The 22,287-nt window shown below is 42.8% G+C and overlaps 1 protein-coding gene across 1 annotated transcript in view; it reads left to right on the top strand.

The window, feature by feature from the left end:
* The first annotated feature begins 1,187 nt into the window (after window positions 1–1,187).
* The window catches only part of STAC (SH3 and cysteine rich domain), a 234,130-nt gene continuing 213,030 nt past the window's right edge, over window positions 1,188–22,287 (top strand). Inside the window, exon 1 of the mRNA XM_058184234.1 lies at window positions 1,188–1,375. Within this exon, the coding sequence (XP_058040217.1) occupies window positions 1,271–1,375 (105 nt within the window). The 5' untranslated portion in view covers window positions 1,188–1,270. The remainder of the gene's footprint in view (window positions 1,376–22,287) is intronic.

Genomic DNA, 22,287 nt, shown 5'->3' with positions numbered 1-22,287 from the left:
AACCGGTTCCTCCTGAAGACTGCAGGGACGACTCTGCAAGTAATCCAGGGCCAGAGGGCCTAGAGGAGGAGCTGGGAGGAACAAACAGTCCCTCCGACCAGCTTGACTCACTCCCAGGGAATGAATTGCGCAGGTCAGAAAGAGTTAGGAGACGCCCTGTCTACCTGCGTGACTACGTGGAAAAATAACATGCAAATTCCATGCAAAGAAGTGGCTCAATGCATTCTGGGAGGGGAAGAGTGTTATGTATTTAAACTTTAGGAGGGAAGTTTGGGCAGGAACAAGCACGTTGCTGATTGGCTGATGCCTCAGCCAAAATAGTATTTAAAGAGGGGTTTTTGCTGTTGGTCTTTCGCTGGGTCACACTAAACTAAAGAGCTGTTGTCACTCATGTGGTCTCCTGCCTCGTTATTGCCCAAACCTAACACTTTCCATAATTTATTGCATCATTGCCACCATGGTAAAAAAATGCCTGAGGTCCTTGGTCCTATTTTGCCACAGCAACAGCCAGAGGATGCTATAAATGGCTAATTTAAAAATTCTCAATGACTGACCAGGATTTGAAACCAACTCTCCTGATTTGTCGCCTACGGCTAACCATTGCAGCAATCTGGCATAAAAGGACGTTCAGGGCTACATCTTATTCTTCCTGGAAAGAACAGCTAGCCACCACCTCATTGGAAGCGTGATCCAGAAACAGAAATATCTAGATTTTAGATAAATTCTTTGAGGCTTTACTACAGTTCCCCGAGCTTCGTCAGATTGCACTCCTTTTCACTATTAAAAACACGTGTTTCGCTCCAAGGCGCCGAAGAGCGTTGTCTCCTGCCTTTAGCTTCTCCATGTGTTATGCCCACGCTTTCTGCTCAGCTCTCTTTCAAGGCTGGGCTGGGGGAGGGGGGGCAGTTTATCGGCTTCTCCGTGTTACACCTATCCGGCTGGGAAGAAAAAGGGAGGGACGAAAGAAGTGAACAGTAGCAGTGAGCGCATCGACCATCCCTGATTAATTTGATGTCGGCAAACAATCCATAACTTGTAAGCCAGGAGCGTTGGGAATGGGAGGAGGAGGAGGCATCAAACACGAAGGCGGTAGAGAAAGGCTGTAGGGTTTATTAGTTGTTAAGTAGAAAATCCACGCCTGCATTTTGGAGTCCGGTGGAGTCCGAGGAATCACGCTGGCTCCGAAGGAATGGCGAAGCGAAAACACGTGAACTAAAGGGTGAGCTTTTCGACAGCCGGTTACAGCCGCGATCTTTCTGTCAGAGGCGAAATGATTCCTCCGGGTAACAAGACTGAAGTCAGCCTTGAGAGGGTGGAGAACGAGAACGACATTCAGCACCCCCCTCCTGCCTCTACCACCAGCCAGGAATCAAAGGTATCTCGAGCGTCTGGGGTGTGAATCCATACAGATATATACAGACATGCACGCAAACATTCAATTACGGATGGGCTGTTGGTCAGCCCAACTACCAACCCGAGCTACTTATATTTAAATACATTTCAACTCACATACAGATGTTTTATCTCCAGTGCTGTACTCAATTTTTCATCTTTTCCTATTGGAAATCTATGTGGAAAAGGAATTCTCCAATATGGCTCTGGAGGGGTTGTGTGATTGGTTTGGGTTTTTTGTTTGTTACTGAAAGTGAATGTGTTTCAAAGGATTCTTTAATGGGAAAGTTTTCAAGTATTTATTCCTGGATGAATGGGAGGCATTTGATTTTTAAAAAAACCATTACTATATCTAGGGCTGCAGTAACTTGAGGCTCATAAATTATTCACTATTGTATTGAATAGATTGTAATTTATTTATTATAGAAAAGTTGGTTACTGTTTTAAATGCTTTGCAGGAGTTTTGTAGTTTAACCAGTAAGCAGATCAGTAGTTTAAGGTAAGCCATAGATCATAGTTTGTGCCAGGATAGCCATCCTGTAACCAATAGGATTCCCTCCCCATTTCCCCACCATTTTCTAAAACAATTGTTACTGGCCTGGTTAGTCCAATCTGCATGATACCAGTCAAGGTTCTTTCTGTTTTCCAACATTTCAAAACTTAAGTGATTTAGCAAACAAAAAGTTTCTTTGGGTAGGATCTGTGGTTCTCAGCCTGTGGTCTGGGGACGCCTGGGGTGGCTTGATGTCATCACAGAGGATCCGCAAAGACTTGAAAAAATGTTATGATTTAAATACTGAGGGTCCATGGCCATGGTTCATGGCCATAAAAGGTATTTTAAGGGAGTCCATGGTAAAGAAAATGTTGAGAACCACTGGATTAGATTAAATCTGGAGCAGAGTTCTGTAAAGGGACTGAAGCGGATTAAAGAAGTAATGAAGCATTTCTTTTAATCTGGGCCTATTGTGAAAGGCTAGGAAGTATCTAGAAGACTCAGCCATTTGTTCACCAAATACATCAACTAAAGAGACTTTTTTTCAGGGTCCAGATATTCAACTCAAACCTGGCATGTAGTATTGTAATAAAGTATTTTCAAATATGCGACACTGATATAAATTGTGCTAGCACTATTTGTCAGTGATCTCTGAGAATAATAATACGTAAGGTTTATAGATAGAGTCAAGATAGAATCCAGGTAGGGTATAAAGTAAAGGCATTCTAAGAATAGTCAGGGTCAAAGAAACCTCAGGGCAGGATGGGGCATTCAGCGGGTAGAAACAGTGCCAGGAAGACAACCAGAATGTTCTTATAAAAAAATCCTTTTCAAGTGGCTTGCATTCCTTCAGTTGCAAATACAGCTCCCATAACTTCCAGGTAGTATTGTCAACTCCAGGAATTCAACCCATCTGAAGAGGCACTGAAGCTTCAATAAAATACCATTACTTGGTGAGAGAGAGGACAGACAGTGCTGTAATTTCCCTTTCCCATTTGATCAATATAATTCCACCAAGCGTGTCAAAGATAAAAACCAGCCAACAAGATAGTGCTCTGAATCTTATAATCAATGAAACTGCTCCATGCTGTAATGAAAAGTTAAATGAAAAAACAACTGTGTGGCCTTGTATCTATTTCCGTTGTGGGATACAGGGAAGACTACAGTGACTGATACATGGCCTATGGAAGAGATAATTGGGGCATCTTAAACTGCAACAGGATTGCAATCTAATCACAGGAAATATCAATTGTTTTAGAAGTTCTGAATGAGTTTGATGCTATTTGAAGTATTTCTTGTTGATAAAGGTGGCTATAAATGAGGCGGGAACATTGAAATAATCCACAATTTACCTTTAAATTTAAATTTTAAATGTTAAATTTTCACACGTAAAAATGGGCATATTTCGAACTATAAAGTATGAAATGATAACATTTAAAATCTAAATTCCAATTCTGAAATTTTGGAGAGTTCTTCAAGTTTTCTGTTGGTCATTATATTTATAATATATAATATATTATAATTATATAATTTATATTTATATTAACTAAATTCAAATGTTGGTATAAATAGTTAAATTATGCTAGCTTAAAAATGATACAGAGCTTTTAGTATATTTTTAAAATGAAGAATAAAAGAATATAGCTTTCTTTCTGTCCCTACACATTATATCCTACATAATTGGTTTAATGGGAAGCCATTCTTCTTCTGAAAAATTAATAGCCTAAACTTTGGTTATTCTTGGTTTTTCAGAAACAATTTATAAGTTAAAAATTTAGTGCACATACATCACACATTTTACGCATTTTCTAAAAAATAAAAAGAATGGTCGCCCCCAAATTGGAAGCTGTAAGTCAAGAAGATTAAAGAAATTAGAAAAGGAATGGGGAAAGTATCCTTTTTATATCTTGAAGTTTGATTTCTGTTTCTGTGAGTTCCAAGCTACACTATGAGACTTGTGGTTTGGCCAGAAACTTGAATAAAAGTACTCATATTAAAAGATATTATAAAATGTTTCTTATAATCTTGCTTTGTGGATACATAATTGGAGGAAGATTGGGGATTTTTATCTAACCACTGCGTTCTTGTCTTCTTTCCTACCAGTGAAACAAGTGCCTTAACTAAAGTGCTGCATTTCTATAGGGCAGCTCTAAATCAGCTGGCTTCTTGGGGACTGTCTTAAAGTCAGGAAGCAATGTACAGCAAATTTCCCAGTGTTGTACTGTGTAAACATAACTCATAACTCAGGGTGGCTATTTCTGCAGTTTACTCTTAAGACTTCAGTAACTACTTCTGTAGCTGCTTTTCTATCCTTGCCTTAAACCAAAGCCAGATGTGAAGTCATCAAAGCACTGTTTTACTGATGCAAGCTACAGTTGCTATTTTTATAACCCTTTCTATCTTTTGGCCTTTAAAAAAGTAAAAAGAAGAAAACACCGAGAGTATTTTCTAAACAAACTGGGTACTTTTCCCTTTTCAAAACCATATTCTACAAAATCAGTGAGGGTTATTTTAAAATAAACATAATTTAAGTAGGGTTTGAAGTGCAGAAATTTGAGCCTTGTTTCTGTTTCATTTGAAATTGATTTAAATTATGGTTTAATGGGTAGTTCGGACATGCTGCTGTCCCATCTAGGCCACATTACTTCTGAATAATTTGGCAAATATATGTTGCTGAATCCAATGTTCTATAAAGTACCCATTTACAAGTACCCATTTACAATTGGGGAGAAAAGAAAACCAAATGTAAAATTTCCTAATTCAAAGCAGAACATTTGAAAATGTAAGGTTCACTTATTAATATGTCTAAGCTCATAACTGCCAATCAAGAGACGGAGGCTTGAGTAAAATAGCATTTAATCCTGATCAGGTTCAAATGGATAGTCGTTCCAAACACATAGATGATACATATATGCAAGGAAGGAGCTACCAAGCTCATGAGAGAAAGCAATGTCCTCTTATACCAAAAGAAGGTCTTTGAAGTATCTTTAGGGATGTCATAAACCATCAACTGGCATCTGCATATCCTGGAATCTGGTTTGTGTATCCCATAGTAAAGGTCAGTGATATAATCTAACTCTAAATTTGCATTCCTCTGTAGTGTTATCTATTCCTTCTTTTTGTCTTTCTAAATAGCCACTTGGTCCCCTGTTAGCACTACAAAGGTGTGTAGATTGCTTCTGCTAGTTTGAGATACGTGACAATTTCTTGTGGGAAACAGAGTGGCATTTTATGGAGGTTTTTAGATCTTAATGCAGGTTAATGCAGGAAGGATGTACTTTTACAGCAGTAAGTATGTTCTTCATGAGAAAGGAAATGCAGGTATACAAAGACATCAGTATATATGTTGCAGGAAACAATTCTAGTATTTTAGTATATATGTTCCCTTCAAAAGTTTATGAACTAAGTTAGACAGATCGTTTTGCAATGACTGAAATCCTAAACATTAATTTGAAAAGTTCATTGGAATCAAGGTATGCTCTTTCAAATAAGAAATATTACAAGAAAGTATAGTTTATTAGAGGGTGTTCTCCTTTCTCATGAAAAAGTGAATCAACTGATTTCAGTACTTATTTGGCCCATCTTTTACAGTAGACAATTCTTCCTAATAAATAATTATTTGTTTAAAGTATTCCTTACTTTTATATCTTGTTATATTTCACAAATGTGCTTTCTATTACCATTTGATCTTCACTACCTTCTGTGAGGCGTGTTGGGCTGAAAGGAGTGATGGTTCAGTGATTTCATGGCCAAGTAGGGACATGTTCCTGGTTTTAAAGTTCCATGCTTTCTAAAAGATGCGAACAATAGGTGGTTTGGAGCACTGCATGTGTCCCTCCAGCACAATTTTTTTTTTGTTTCTGCCCATGTCTCCTCAGTTTGTTCTGCTGAAATTCAGTTGCAAAACAATGGTAGCTGGGTGGTTTTCTTATTTACATTGGGAGTCAATTGGAGTACATGGATTATGCTTTTACCAAGTTTAACAAACTCTTATTTATTTTATTTGTTTAAGAGGCAAAAAACATGATTCAGAAAATATCTGCTGCATCCAACTAGAGAGCCAATTGGGACATCAGTATGCTAAAGCTTTTCATGCTTGAACTACTTCTGGCTCTCGGTTTAAACTTCTAGCATATAACAAACTGGTTTGTTATTGAGAAACCTAGATTCATCTGTTCCTCTCTGATCTTATAATTTGGTCTCTCCCCATCATAGATTTATTCAGACATGCAGCCATTAATCAGGCTGAACTGGTATCTCCAAATAAGTTTTACCATGTTCTGATAGCGTAAGGTCCAGCCTCTCCCACTTATTCAAGAAATACTTGAATAAGGCATTTCACTTGAAACTTGGCATTTCAAAAGCAACCTTTTATTGAAAAAGGGTGCTAGCAAGACAAATTCAAAGCAGGCTCTGAGGTCCCTCAGGGCATACAACTAGAATAAAGGAAATTAGAGACCCCTCCCAATAGTCAGATGTGGGAGCCATGAACCAGCCAATCTGCAAGTATGAAGGTGTTATTGCATTAGTTACTCTGAGAAAGTGATAAGAGAACTTTCTCAGAGCCATCTTCTGGCAATGTAGTCCACGTGGCCCACCCGCCCCCTTACATTCCCCAAGAGGTGAGAAAATGCCAGGCAGCTAGGGCACCAGCCAATGGTTATAAATCAGGTTAAAGGTTATACAAGAATGCAATGCAGGATATGGGATAAAAAAGGAAAAGAAAAATAAATGTGCGAAGGACCAAATCCCCCCCCCCACCTTCCTCTGAAGAATGGCAGATTCACAGATCTGACATACTGCCCTCCTTAGTAAAATGGATAATCCACCTGGAAAGACATAAGAAGAGATACAATACATTAGGAATTAGGAAGGTTTCTGTGGGTATTTCAGGTGGAATTTCCTTAATAGTGCAGGGGCCTTAATGTGTTTTTTGGCTATCCATTTGTTCTGACAGGGGGGTAGGTGTTTCCAGGCTACCAAATATTGTGTGGAGCCATGGTGAGTGCATGAGTCAAGGATTTTCTTGATTTCAAATTGTTGCTCTCTTTCTACTATAATGGGTACTGGAGGGGTTTGTAAGGATGATCTGATATTAGAGGTAACTTCTGGTTTGAGTAGGCTACAATGGAATACCTGGTGAACCTTGTTATGCATTGAATGTTGTGTTAAAATAAAACTAACCTTTAGATGATCCTAACTGTTAACTGTGCCAAAGTGAAACTAACCTTTAGATGACCCCAACTGTTTTAGAGGGAAATTTAAAACATTTATATTTGGGTGGGCTTTTTCTAGTTCTATGATTGGTGGGGGTTTTTTAGTTCTTTTTTTTAAATTTTTAAATAAGCGGTACATTGTTATTCAATCAGTGTGTCATCTGAGTACAAAATTTTGTATCGTCATATTCAACATTTACCACCATTTTCTTGACACATATACATCTTTGCTTTTACATTTTAATATGGTGTATTATAACATATTCTTTCTAAATTTCTTAAATTTTATTCCGCTTCTTCTCCATAGTCAATCTCTATCTATCGATATAATTGCCCCATATATTGTAATATTCTGATTCTTCCTTTCCTTTAATTGCCATTGTAAACCTATTCATTTCTGCACATTGTAATGTTTTCTTAATTACTGTTAAGTTTGGGCAGTAACGAGGCAGGAGACCAGGGTAGTGACAACAGCTCTTTAATATACAGTGAACCCAGAGACCGGGCTGGGGAAAAACCTCTCCTTAAATACAGTTTAGCCGGCGGCTTCAACCAATCAGCAACGTGCTTGTTTCCCGCCAAAACATTTAAAGATACATTACACTCCTTCCCTCCCAGAAAACACTTTACCCATATTTACATGATATTTACATATTATTTTTCAACGTAATCACGCAAATAGACTGGGCGTCTCCTGACTCTTTCGGACCTGCGCAATTCATTCCCTGGGAGTGGGTCGAGCTGAGCGGAGGGGCTGTTTGCTCCTCTCAGCTCCTCCTCTAGGCCATCCGGCCCTGGATTATTTGCCGAGTCGTCCCTGCTGTTTTCTAATGGAACCTGTTGGCGTCGCTGGACCTCCTGGAACTCAGATAAGTCCTGCGATTTCCCCGGGTTTGAGTCAGCTGTGGATTCAAACATTGTATAGTCAGGGCCTGTTTCGTCTAATTCGGATTGTTCGCCATGCTTTCTTATTTGGTCTATGTGGCGCCTCCATACCCGGCCGTCTTTTATGTCCACCAAGTATGATTTTGGACCTGTTATGTTTAGGATTTTTCCTGCTACCCATGTCGGGCCTTCACCATAGTTGTGTGCCCACACTCGGTCGCCTATGTCCATTCCTCTTGTTTTTTCGAGTCCCCCCTTGTAACCCTCCGGTGTATAGTTTGGATTTAAACGGTCTAGTGGGCACCTGAGCTTTCGGCCCATTAATAATTCTGCTGGGCTTCTGCCGGTTGTGACACAGGGGGTTCTGTGTTGGACGGCCAGGAAAACATCGATTTTTGTTTGCCAGTCGCCTGGCTTGAGTCTGGACAATGCCTCTTTTGCGCTCCGGACGAAACGCTCTGCAAGGCCATTCGTCGCAGGGTGGAAAGGCGCCGAGAGGGCATGCCGGATGCCCTCTTCTGCCAAGTACTCCTCAAACTGGGTTGCCGTGAATTGCGGGCCGTTATCGGATACTAACGTGTCGGGCAACCCATGGGTTACAAATAGGTGTCGTAGGACTGAGATCACGGCCTCGGCTGTCATGGATCTCATGAGAATGATTTCCAGCCATTTGGAGTAGGCATCGACTACTACCAGAAAGGTTTGGCCGTGGAAGGGGCCGGCAAAGTCAATGTGGATTCTAGACCAGGGCCCTTGGGGTTTCTCCCATTCCCGAACCGGGGCCGTTGGGGGTAGCGGTCTGGACTCCTGGCAGGCCTGGCATTTCCCTACCCTTTCAGCAATTTCCGAGTCCATTAAAGGCCACCACACATAGCTTCTCGCTAGACCCTTCATCCTCACGATCCCTGGGTGACCCTCGTGGAGGAGATCCAACACCCTTTTTCTCAATTTCTCTGGGATCACCACTGATCCCCCATAGCAGGCACCCCTTGAGCCAAAAGTTCCCCACGTTTCTTTACAAACTCTTTAAAACGCCGCCCGCAGTAGCGGCCACCCTCTTTGTACCCAACCAAGTACAGTTCTCAAAATAATGTCCCGGTATGACGCCCGAGCCACCTCCTTAGACGTGACTGGGCCAGAGTCCAGAGAGTCAATTAACAGTATGGGCGTCCCCGGAGTGGGGTCCTCGATCGCCCCTGGCAGTGGGCATCTGCTTAACGCGTCCGCATGCCCCAACTCTTTTCCTGGCCGATGCCGCAGTTTATAGGAGTAGGCGGCTAAAAAGATAGTCCATCGGGTCAATCGGGGCGAAAGCGCCACAGGCGTTGGGCGATCGCCAGCCAGTAACCCTAACAGTGGTCTGTGGTCTGTAACAATTTCAAAGTCTCTACCAAAAACGTATTCGTGAAACTTTTTTACCCCTGATACTATAGCTAGAGCTTCCTTATCCAACTGACTATAGTTCCTCTCTGTCGAGGACATCGTTCTGGAGTAGAAGGCTATTGGGGCTTCTGTGCCATTTGGAAGCCTGTGGCTGAGCACAGCACCCACCCCGTAAGGGGAAGCATCGCAAACTAATACCAATGGCATTGTGCTATGATACTGGATCAGTAAGCTATCGCTCGAGAGTAGGTTTTTTACTGCTTGAAAGCCCTAGCTTCCGTCTTTCCCCAAGACCAAACAGTATTCTTTCCCAGTAACTTATGTAGCGGCTCGGCAACGGTTGCCTTATTTTTCAAAAAGACCGCGTAAAAGTTCACTAGACCCAGGAATGCCTGTAGCTCTGTTTTGTTTTTGGGCGCTGGAGCCTTTCTTATTGCCTTGACCTTGCTCTCAGTGGGGTGGATTCCTTCCTTGTCTATTCTGTAGCCCAAGAATTCTACGGATTCTACCCCTATTTGGCATTTGTTCACTTTAACCTTTAGACCGGCTGACCGGAAAATGCCCAAAACTTTTCTCAAACGCTCCCCCAATTCTTCTAAATTTTCGGCTGATACCAATACATCATCAAAATAGGGGACTACCCCCGGGAGCCCTTGCAGAAGTCGCTCCATTAAATTTTGAAACAGACCAGGTGCCACACTCACCCCAAACTGTAACCGGGTACACTTGAAAGCACCTCTGTGAGTCACAATTGTCTGGGCTTCGGCTGTGTTGGCGTCTACAGGCAGTTGTTGATAGGCTTGGGCCAAATCTAATTTGGCAAAAACGTGCCCTTGCCCCAGCGAGTGCAGCAAGTGTTGCACCACGGGGACCGGGTAAGCGCTTTTTTGCAAGGCTTTGTTTAACGTTGCCTTGTAGTCAGCGCAGATTCTAACTGACCCATCTGGTTTCACTGGGGTGACGATTGGCGTCTCCCACTTTGCGTGATCGACTGGCACTAGTATCCCCTGACTGATGAGTTTGTCTATCTCCCTGTCAATCTTGGGTTTAAGGGCAAAAGGGACCCTCCTTGCTTTTAACCATATGGGGGCTACCTGGGGGTCTAAATTGAAGGAAATAGGGGTCCCCTTGTACTTGCCCAGGCAGTCCTTGAAAACATCTTCGAATTCGTCCATGAGTGTGTCCTTTAGGTTAAAGTCATTTCTGTAGATGCCAGTCACTCCCATTCCCAATGCTCGGAACCAGTCTAGTCCCAACAAACTTGGCAGAGTCCCTTCGACTATCGTGATGGGCAGGGTCTTCTTGTGTGGTCCGTACTCGACGCGGACGGAGGTTGTCCCTCGAACAGGGATGCGATTCCCTTGGTAGTCTTGAACTTTTAGCCGCTGTGTTTGCAGTTTGCGTTTGGCGATTTTCGGCAACGCTTTCGCAAAAGTGTCCCAGGACATGATTGTGATCGCTGACCCTGTGTCCACTTCCAGTCGGCACGGCACTCCTTCGATTTTTGGTTTTGTGAAGATTTTCTTCTCCACGCGGGTTGCTGCACGACCTACTATCACGGTCGTTCGATTTGACTTCGCGCCCTTTTTGTATTGACCAATCACGGGTCGCCTTGCCGATCCCGCGCTCTGATTGGTTGGTTTGAATTTTCGGCGGGAAGGTTGGGGTGCTCGACAGACTTGATCCAGGTGCCCCTTCTTTTCGCACCGCCGACATGTAGCGTCCTTGAACTTGCATTGTTGACGCTGGTGTTGCCCTCCGCAACTTCCGCATTCATCCCGGTCTTCTTTGCTCGCTCTCCCGGTGTGGAAAACTCCTTCCTCATCCTCGCCGTCTGATTCGGTCTGGATTTCTTCGTTGTGGACCGGGGTTGATTTCGCGCTCGCCACCGGTGTGAGCGGCTTTTGTAGGGTTTCCGCTGCTTGGGTGGACATCTCATGAGCTCTGGCTTCGTCCAGAGCGTTTGCCAGCGTTAGGTTGCTCTTGGATAACAGTCGCCTCCGCAAACGAATGTCCCTGACCCCACGGATAAGTTGCTCCAACAGTTCCTCATCCAAATCTCGGTACCCACAATATTTAGAGGCTTTTCTTAGGGCGGCCATGTATTCGCTGATGGACTCGCCCTCTTGCTGTCTGCGCTCTCCAAATTCAAAACGTTGCACGTATTTGGATGGTGTTGGCGCGAAATGGTTCTTCAATAGGTTCTGCAGAGTTTGCCACGATACCGATTGTACCGGCGTTGGCTCTGCCAGGGCTTCTGCGATGTCGATGACCTCGGGACCGCAGTGGCTCAGGAAATATGCCCTTTTCCTGTTATCTGGAACTCCTTGCAGTTCGTTCGCCTCGAGGAAGCTCTTGAAACGGGTCATGTACGTTCCCCATTTCTCCTTGGATGGGTCAAACGGCGCGGGCGGTGTGTAGCTGGCCATCTCTGCGTTTCCGCCCTGAATTTGCTGGGTTCGGTTCTTTCGTGTGTTCAGCTCGTTCCTGGTGCTTTTAGCCTCGAGATCCCACCTTCGTCGCCAGTGTTAAGTTTGGGCAGTAACGAGGCAGGAGACCAGGGTAGTGACAACAGCTCTTTAATATACAGTGAACCCAGAGACCGGGCTGGGGAAAAACCTCTCCTTAAATACAGTTTAGCCAGCGGCTTCAACCAATCAGCAACGTGCTTGTTTCCCGCCAAAACATTTAAAGATACATTACAATTACCTTACCCTTTGCAGGATTTTTTCTGCTTTCCAATTTTGTGCAGACACAATTCTCACTGCAATTATTACATGAATAATCAAATATACATTTTATTTACTAATTTTTTCAAGTAAGATACCCAACAGGAACAGCTCTGGCTTTAAATCAATATGTTGCTGTGTCATTTTCCCTAACCATGTTCGAATTCTTGCCCAATAATTTCTCGCTTCTGGACATGTTCACCACATATGATAGTATGATCCCGGTGTCTGGTGGCACTTCCAACATTTAGTTGATTTATCTTTAAACATTTTTGTCAATTTTTTCTGGTAACATGTGCCATCTATAAAACATTTTGTACAAATTCTCTTTAGCTACTGTTACTTTATAGTTTCTTTCCCACAATTGCTGCCATTTATTTAACTCTATTGTTTATCCGCGGTGGCTCAGTGGCTAAAACACTGAGCTTGTTGATTGAAAGATTGGCAATTCAGCGGTTTGAATCCCTAGTGCTGCATAACGGGGTGAGCTCCGATTACTTGTCCCAGCTTCTGCCAACCTAGCCGTTGGAAAGCACATAAAAAATACAAGTAGAAAAATAGGGACCACCTTTGGTGGAAAGGTAACAGCGTTCCCTGCACCTTTGGTAGTTAGTCATGCTGGCCACATGATCACTGAGACATCTTTGGACAGTGCTGGCTCTTCGGCTTTGAAACGGAGATGAGCATCACCCCCTAAAGTTGGGAACGACTATGTGCAAGGGGAACCTTTACCTTTACCTATTGAATATCCAATTTTTTTTGCCCATGCTATCATTGTTTCTTTTATGTGTTCTTCTTCTAATTTAATACCAAGTAGATAGCTATACATTTTTTTAATCATTTTCTCACACACACGTGCTTTGGGCACTCAAAGGTTAGCCATCACTGTTCTAGAATAAACACTAAATCATCTGCAAATGCTTGCAACTTATATTCTTCTTTTTTAATTTTTATCCCTTTTATATTTTCATTTTGTCTTATATTTCTATTTAACACCTCTAATGTCAACACAAATAACAATGGGGATAAAGGACATCCCTATCTTGTTCCTTTCATGATATTAACTTTCTCGGTCATATCTCCATTTAGCATCATCTTTGCCAATTGTTTACTACAAATTGCTTTGATCATGTTTGTAAATCTCCCCCCAAAGTCTATAGTCTGTAACTAATTTATCATAAATTGACAATTCACGTTGTCAAACGCCTTCTGTGCATCGAGAAATATCAATGCCATTTGTTTTTCTGGATGTGCTTCGTAATATTCCAAAGTGTTCAAAGTGTTAGTCTATTTGCCATTAATGATGCAAATATCTTGTAATCCACATTTAGCAAAAAATCGGTTTTAACCTGTTGTGGATCTGTATCCTCTTTTGGTATAAGTGTAATATATGCCTCCATCCATGAATTTGGTATCTTTGCTTTTACTAAAAGATCATTGAATACATCCAACATTTATTACTTATTACGTCCTGCAGTGGCAGTCCATCTGAGCTCAGTGCTTTACTATTCTTTTGTTTTTTAATCCCTTCTGTTAATTCCATCATTGTTATCCTTTCTTCCAATGCCTCTTTGTATTTTTCTGGAATTTTAGGTAATTCAGACCTTTCTAAGTATTGTTTTATCTTTTCTCCTGATATTGTCTCTTGTTTATATTAATTATAAACAATAATTGGTTTTCCAAGGAGCTGAGGGAGATGAAATGCCGGAAAAGACGCCTAGAGAGTGTCTGGAGATCCAGCCGCTCCAAGGCTGACCGGACACTAGTTAGATCCTATAGTAGGACCTACCTAGTGGCATTGAGGGAGGCGAAGCGTTTTTACGTTTCCTCCCTCATTGCGTCGGCAGATAACCACCCGGCTGCCCTGTTTCGGGTGACCCACTCCCTCCTCCAACAGGAGGGGCGGGGGGACCCATTACTAGGGTGTGCCAAGGAGTTTAACGGTTATCTATACGACAAAATCATTCAGCTACGGGACGGATTGGATCAAAATTGGGTAGATCCAGGTGAGGGTTCCGAGGGCCGTCTTGTTGAGGCTGTTTGGGATAGCTTTGATCCTGTGACTCCTGAGGACATGGACAGGTTGTTGGGAAGGTTGAATGTTTACTGGACCCATGTCCCTCCTGGTTGGTGCTGGCCACACAGGAGGTGACACGAGGCTGGCTCCAGGGGATTACAAATGCTTCTTTGTGGGAGGGGGTCTTTCCTGCCGCCTTGAAAGAGGCGGTGGTGAGACCTCTTCTCAAGAAGCCTTCCCTGGACCCAGCTGTTTTAGGTAATTACAGTCCAGTCTCCAATCTTCGCTTCATGGCGAAGGTTGTAGAGAGTGCAGTGACATGTCAGCTACCCCAGTACCTGGATGAAACTGTCTATCTAGACCCGTTCCAGTCCGGCTTCCGACCTGGTTACAGTACTGAGACGGCTTTGGTCGCGTTGGTGGATGATCTCTGGAGGGCCAGGGCTAAGGGTTACTTCTCTGCCCTGGTCCTATTAGACCTCTCAGCGGCTTTTGATACCATCGACCATGGTATCCTGCTGCGCCGGCTAGAGGGGTTGGGAGTGGGAGGCACCGTTTATCGGTGATTCTCCTCCTACCTCTCTGACCGGACGCAGACAATGTTGACAGGGGGGCAGAGATCGACCCCGAAGTGCCTCCTATGTGGGGTGCCGCAGGGGTCGATCCTCTCGCCTCTCCTATTCAACATCTATATGAAGCCGCTGGGTGAGATCATCAGTGGTTTTGGGGTGAGATACCAGCTGTACGCTGATGACACTCAGCTGTACTTTTCTACCCCAGGCCACCCCAATGAAGCTATCGAAGTGCTGTCCCGGTGTTTGGAAGCTGTACGGGTCTGGATGGGGAGGAACAGGCTCAAGCTTAATCCCTCCAAGACAGAGTGGCTGTGGATGCCGGCACCCCGGTACAGTCAGCTGCAGATGCGGCTGTCCGTCAGGGGTGAGTCATTGGCCCTGATGGAGAAGGTGCGCAACTTGGGCGTGCTCCTGGATGGGCGGTTATCTTTTGAAGACCATTTGACGACCGTCTCCAGGAGAGCTTTTTATCAGGTTCGCCTGATCCGCCAGTTGCGTCCCTTCCTGGACCGGGATGCCCTATGCATGGTCACTCATGCTCTCGTTACATCTCGCCTGGACTACTGCAATGCTCTCTACATGGGGCTCCCCTTGAAGAGCACGCGGAGACTCCAGTTAGTCCAGAATGCGTCTGCGCGGGTTATTGAGGGAGCAGCACGTAGGTCCCACGTAACACCTATCCTGCGCAGACTGCACTGGCTACCTTTTGTCTTCCGGGTGCGCTTCAAGGTTTTGGTGACGATCTTTAAAGCGCTCCATGGCTTAGGACCGGGATATTTACAGGACCATCTTCTGCCGGCTTCAATCTCCCAGCGACTGGTGCGTTCTCACAGAGAGGGACTCCTTAGGGTGCCGTTAGCCAAACAATGTCGACTGGTGGCCCCCAGAGGGAGGGCCTTCTCTGTGGGGGCTCCAACCCTGTGGAACGAGCTTCCCCCTGGACTCCGACAATTGCATGACCTTAGGACCTTTCGCCGCGAACTTAAAACCTATTTGTTTCGTCTCGCTGGACTGGCTTGATTTTTTAAAATTTTAATTTGATTAATTGGGGTTTTAAATTTTTAGTAATTTATAGGGTGTAACTGTGTTTTAGTTTTGGCCAATTGAATGAGTTTTTTAAGGGTTGTTTTTAATATTGTCTGTTTTCCTGTATTTTAACTGGCTGTTCACTGCCCTGAGTCCTTCGGGAGAAGGGCGGTCTATAAATTAAAATATTATTATTATTAATAATAATAATAATTATCTCATAATAATTCTGTACTTTTTTTCCTTTTCCTCATTTCGATGAAATATGTTCCTTCCACATCCATTAGTTGATTAATTATTTTTTTCCCTCTCTCCTTTTTCATTTTATATTCCAACCATCTACCTGGGGTTTTTTTTGCATTTTTGAAGAAATTTTGTTTGGAAGCCTTTATTTGACATGCCAAGTCCTCTTTTTCAATTAAATTCATTTCATGTTTTTTCAAATCCATTTGGTTTTTAATCCTTTTATTTAGAGTATCTTTTTGTAATTCCATCTCTAGTTTCTTATACTCCTCTTCCAGGTTTTTTTGAATTTTCCTTTTCTTTTTGTTCCTTTTTCCCAAATAAGTCATTGCCAACCCTCAAATATATGCTTTCACTGTATGCCACACATTCTGCAGTGAAGTATCTTCTTTTTTATTTTCCTTAAAAAATAAAACCAATTCCTTCTCCATAAATTGTTGAAACTCTTTTCCATTTAATATTGTTTGATTCAAAGTCCATCTCGGTCTCCTTCTTTGCCTCTTCCATGTAATCAGATTATGATCCACCCATGTGCTTGCTTCAATAGTTATTTCTTATACATTAGCTAATAAATCAATTGACATTCACATAATCTGTTCTAGACCATGACATATGTCTGTTTGAATAAAAAGTATATTGTTTTTCCTTCAAGTATCTTTCTCTCCAGGCATCTTGAATACTTAATTCCTCAACCATTGTAAAGAAAGCTTTTGAAAGAGTTTGCCTAGGCTTCTTATTTGTCTTTGTTGTCCTATAGTCCAAATCAGCTTCTTTATAGTATTAAAATCACTCATCATCCAGATATTTTCATATGTAATTTCCCATAAAATTCTTCTTGATTGTCGTTTGTTGCATATATCGCTACCAAAAGTATTTATTTATAGTTCATTGTTACTTCCACCATAAAAATCCTCCGTTCTTCATCAGCAAATATTTGTTTAGGTTCTAATGTTTTTTTAAATATATAATACCACACATCTTTTACTTTGATGTGGTGTGATAATTCTCCCAATTTTGAATATTCCAACAATTTTTATGTTGTTTTCTAATATAGACTTCTTGTAAACACATGTCCATTTGCAGTTTATTTAATTTGTTAAGAGTTCTTTTCTTTTTAATCACCAAATTTAATCATTTATACTTATTGAGATTGCTTTTAATTCTTCTTCCGTAGTTTACTTATTACTATCTTTTGCTGATCTTGTCATTCTTGTCTCTCTTTGATCTTTAGCATCTTTTGATCTTGCCCCTTCTCTTATTGCACTTTCTTCTCATTCCTGTGCCATCTCTCTTGCTTCTTCCTGGTGTCTAATCTCTTCCTCTCTCATCTTTCCTCCTCTTGTAGCCCCAAATATTGCTCATAAAATAATTCCGCTTTCTCTATGGAATCAAGTCTGTGTCTTTGTTCCTGCCAATTTACCAATATTCCTTCTGATATTTAGTTCTATGATTGGTTAAGGGCCTGTGGGCCTAGAGTATAAATAACAGGCATTTGCCTGAAGTTCCTCAGTTCCCTTTTTGAGTCAATAAATACTGTTGCAGCTATGCTGGTCTGGTTCTTGCCTACTGAAGCCCACTACACAATAGTGGCAATGAAGGTGGGATGCTGCAGGGGAGAGAGCTGCTTCTAACCAAGAGATTGAAGTCACTGGTTGATAGGCTGCGTAACAAAGCCCCAGCAGGACTAGTCCTCACCCCTGCCTGCCAGTAAGCCACACTGGAGGCACACTGAAATCATTGGGTGTCAGACCAGGTAAAAAGCCCTGGTGGAACCATGCTCCCCACCCTGCCTGCCAGTAAGCAACACTGGATGCACAGATGCACCTGAGGGATCCCTCCCAAGGACTCCTAAGTGCAGTCCAGCTCCACCCGCAATAAGACAGGCATTAACCAGCACCACAGGGGCCTTCTCAAAATGGCTTAACTGGGAAGACTCAACAAGTTCGACATTACCCAGAACAGTGGAGCTTATACGTCTCCTGAGTAGACAACTATCTCTGGACTAACCAGATCATGGACAATGACCTGAAGATGGAAACCCTGTTATGTAAAGCCACATTTAATATCGCTGAAACATAGACATAGAGACAGTGGCCTAAACAGACCTCAAGGAAAAATTGAAGGAACATTTTGAGCTTAGGCTTTCGGTCATTGCCTGGTGCCATGCATTTGAGCAACGAGAACAGAGATCCAGGGAATCTGCAGCAGTTTGTAGCAGCCCTTTACTGAGCTTCGTGCCAATGTGAGTTCCCTGATTTGGAAGACTCTCTCAGAGACAGGCTTATTTGTGACCTGCATAATAGTGAATTACAGCAGCACCTATTCGCTATGGAGAAACTGACTTTCCAGGACATGTTGAAGAAAGTCATGACAGATGAGTTGCTGGAGGGGTCATGAAGACTCTCTGGCCACCAAAAACACACACCAGCCACACAGCGATCCACCAAGAGACCGCAGAAGGCTCAGAGTGAGAGCGATGAAACTGACTGCTTGTAGAAAGAGTTTTCTCTTGGGGAGGAAAGCTATGGCAAATCTAGACAGCGTACTAAAAAGCAGAGACATTACCCTGCCAACAAAAGTGCATATAGTCAAGGCTATGGTTTCCCCAGTTGCAATCTATGGCTGTGAAGTTTGGACCATAAGAAAGGCTGAGCGCCAAAGAATCGAGGCCTTTGAACTCTGGTGCTGGATAAGACTCCTGCGAGTCCCTTGGACTGCAAGGCGAACAGACAAGTCAGTCCTAGAGGAGATCAACTCTGACTGTTCTTTAGAAGGCCAGATCCTGAAGATGAAACTGAAATACTTTGGCCACCTAATGAGAAGGAAGGACTCACTGGAGAAGAGCCTAATGCTGGGAAAGATTGAGGGCAAAAGAAGAACGGGACGACAGAGAATGAGATGGCTGGATGGAGTCACTGAAACAGGAGGCATGAGTTTAAATGGACTCCAGAGGATGGTAGAAGACAGGAAGACCTGGAGGAACGTTGTCCATGGGGTCGCGATGGGTCGGACACAACTTCACAACTAACAACAAAACAAAAGAAAGAGACATCCAGATGGTCACGGTCCACAGAGCAAGTAACTCCCCCACAGAGCTGCGCAAGCTGTGTGGAACAACATGAAAGAACAGAGTGCAGATTCTGCACAGCTGTATGCTGTGCCTGTGTGTGCAAGGGCACATTGCCAGAGTTTCAGAGGTCATTAGGGGGAAACAAAACCTGCAACACAGCAGCACAAGTGGAAAAAGCCTCCAGGACAGAACCAAATTGAATACTGCTTGGAAAGGCGTAGCATCCAATACACAGGGGCCCAATGCTGCATTAAAAGAAAAGATAAAACTCCAACTAAAACTTCAAGGGGTCCCATGCTCCATGGAGCTAGATGGCCCTGTCCATTATATTGTACTCCAATTCAACAGGACTCTCCAGTAATATTGTGGTGGTCCACCAGGATCCATGGGCCCCCAGCCTATCTCAAAGACTATGAACGTTGAACAGACTGAGGATAAGAACTATCCTGGGGTGGGAGGGGTGTTATGTTTTGAATGTATATAGTGTTAAATGAAACTAATCTTTAGATGACCCCAACTGTTAACTATGCCAAAGTGAAACTAATCTTTAGATGACCCCAACTGTTTTGGAGGGAAATTTAAAGCATTTATATTTGGGTGGGCTCTTTCTAGTTCTATGATTGGTTAAGGCCCTGTGAACCTAGAGTATAAATAACAGGCATTTGCCTGCAGTTCCTCAGTTCCCTTTTTGAGTCAATAAATACTGTCACAGCTATGCTGGTCTGGTTCTTGCCTACTGAAGCCCATTACACAATAAACCTGTCTAAGAGTTTTAGGAAGGAGCAGTTCTATTGTGACAGGGTTAATGACTCTGGTGATGGGGAATGGGCCAATAAATTTTGGTCCCAGCTTCTTTGAGAGTTGCAATGACTGTAGGAATTTTGTAGAAAGGTATACACGGTCTCCCAACTTGAATGGTTTGGGTTCAGTATGTTTTTTGTCTGCTTGGGCTTTAAAAGCTCCTGCAAAGCTAGCCTTATTACTGGCTATATACTTTGTAAATTCTGCATCCACTCCTTAAGGGAGGGGATATCAGGCTCCTTTGTGGGTAGTTCTGGCATGGGGGTGAATTCCTGCCCTGTGGCCACTTGGAATGGAGTGAATCCTGTGCTGCTGTGTACAGAGTTATTATAGGCAACTTCAGTAAATGGTAAGAGGTCAGTCCAATCATCTTCTTGATAATTTATAAAACAGATTAAATATTGTTCTAGCACCCCGTTACCACGTTCAACCACCCAATTTGTCTGGGTGTGGTGAGAAGAGCTCAAGCCCGAGGCAGTGCCAAACAGGTTTAGAAAAGCCCACCAAAACTTTGAAGTGAATTGAACAGATCTATCTGAAATAATCCTTAGGGGAGCACCATGAAGGCAGTAGATGTGTACTAGAAACAATTTTGCCAGTGTTCTAGCAGTTGGGATTTTTTGGCAGGGTATGAAATGGACCTGTTTAGAAAAAAGGTCTGTGACAACCCAAATAACGGTATTTCCTGCATTTTCAGGCAGTTCTTGTCAACCTCCGCTTTATTTTAAGTGTATTTCACCTACTGGACTGTTTTATTGTTTTATTACTTTGTTAAAGGTTTTCTTCTTACTGAATGTCTTACATGATTTATGGGGGAGGGGGGAGGATTTTACTGTTGTCAGCATTCAGCTGTCATTACAGGTGTAGGAGGAGATAGTCTTTCAAACAGACGTTTGAACTGATTTGGCATGTGAATGTAATGGGAGTTGCCTGCTTCGCATTCCATCCAGAAGATTGACAGAGGGAGAACATTGGAAGTGAAACAACATGTGGCCAAGGAGGAAGAGGACATCGGACTATGACTGTTTGAACTTTGGAGGGAGGAGGGTTCAAGAGAGGAATTACTTTGTACAGTTATAACTACTTTCAGTTCTGGCTTAGCTTTCATTGCAATCTGACGTGTTTAGTAAAAATTACCAATCTCTTCAAACTGATGGAGTTGGGTCTTTATTTTCTTAAACATTGATCGGCGGCAAGCTGACAGTTCTACAATAAAATCCATGGAGATCTCTCTCCAGGGTGCTGAAGGCTCAGCTATAATTTGTAAGAGTCCAGGGGATTTCCCCCAGCATCTTTTGGTGGCAGTGCAGACAGGGCAGCTGTCAATGTAGCTTTCAATGTCTTTTTAAGGAATGGGCACCAGAATTGTTTTTTGATGAGGTGTAGGGTTTTCACAAACCCGAAGTGGCTGGCTAGCCTGGAATCGTGGCATTGTTTCATCAGATCCAGTCTTTGACTACTGGAAAATAGAGTTTGTCTCCCACTCAGGCTGGGTCATTTTTCAGCAAACAGTTGTTTTAGTGGGCTTGGAACCAGTCATCCTTAAGGAGGGCCTCTTTAAAACCTTGAACTGTCATGTTGTCAGTGGGTGGATCCCATTTCGCCTGTTCCCTGGTTTGCTTTGGCAGCTAGCTGGAATGTTTGGAGCATAGGTTTGAAGATTTTAGTTTTCTTGCTGTTATATTGGGGTTTCCTGGATAAGCACCAGCTAAAAAGTTTCTTCTCTCTGGGAAATACTTGAGCATGAAGTTAAAATGTTTAAAATATTGTGCCCAGCGTACCTCCTTGGGGGGAAGTTTTCATGGGGTTTTTAAAACTTCTAGATTCTAGGATCAGTCCAGACTTCGAATGGGATTTTATTTCCTTCTTGGAAATGTGTCCAAGTGAGGAATGCCCAATGTACAACATATTCCTCTTTTTCCCAGATAGCCCATCTTTGCTTAGTCTCAGTTAACTTTTTGGATGTGTATGTGCACAGTTGTAGCTGGTCATGCTCGTTCTTTTGGACAAGGACAGCCCCCACTCACATCCACTTGAATGACAAATGGTTTTCCTGGGTCTGGGTGTTTTAAAATTGGCTTGGCTGAAAACAGCTGTTAGAGCTTTTCAAATGCTCTCGGCATTCCATAGTCCAGTTAAGTGGTTGGCTTTGTTTTGGGTTGTCCCCCCACTTTTGTTTTTAGCAGGTTCATAATGGGTAGGGCAATCTTTGCAAAAGCCAGTATGAACTGGCGGTAAAAATTCATGCAAATTGCATGAAACTGTTTGCTTGTGTAAAACGGTTTCCAATCGATAACAGTTTTCACTTTTTGTGGGTCCATTTCTATCCCCACATGGGATATTCTGTAACCCAAGTAGTCTATTTTTTCTTGGTGGAATTTGTATTTAGAGAGTTTTGCATAAATTTTGGCAGCTCTGGGTTTGTTTAGGACAGCTTGGACTAGTTTTATGTGCTCC

This window comes from Ahaetulla prasina, chromosome 4 (genome assembly GCF_028640845.1).
Source record: "Ahaetulla prasina isolate Xishuangbanna chromosome 4, ASM2864084v1, whole genome shotgun sequence".
Lineage (NCBI taxonomy): Eukaryota > Metazoa > Chordata > Lepidosauria > Squamata > Colubridae > Ahaetulla > Ahaetulla prasina.
The sequence above is the reverse complement of the archived record's forward strand: the minus strand, read 5'-3'. Positions and strand labels throughout refer to the sequence as shown.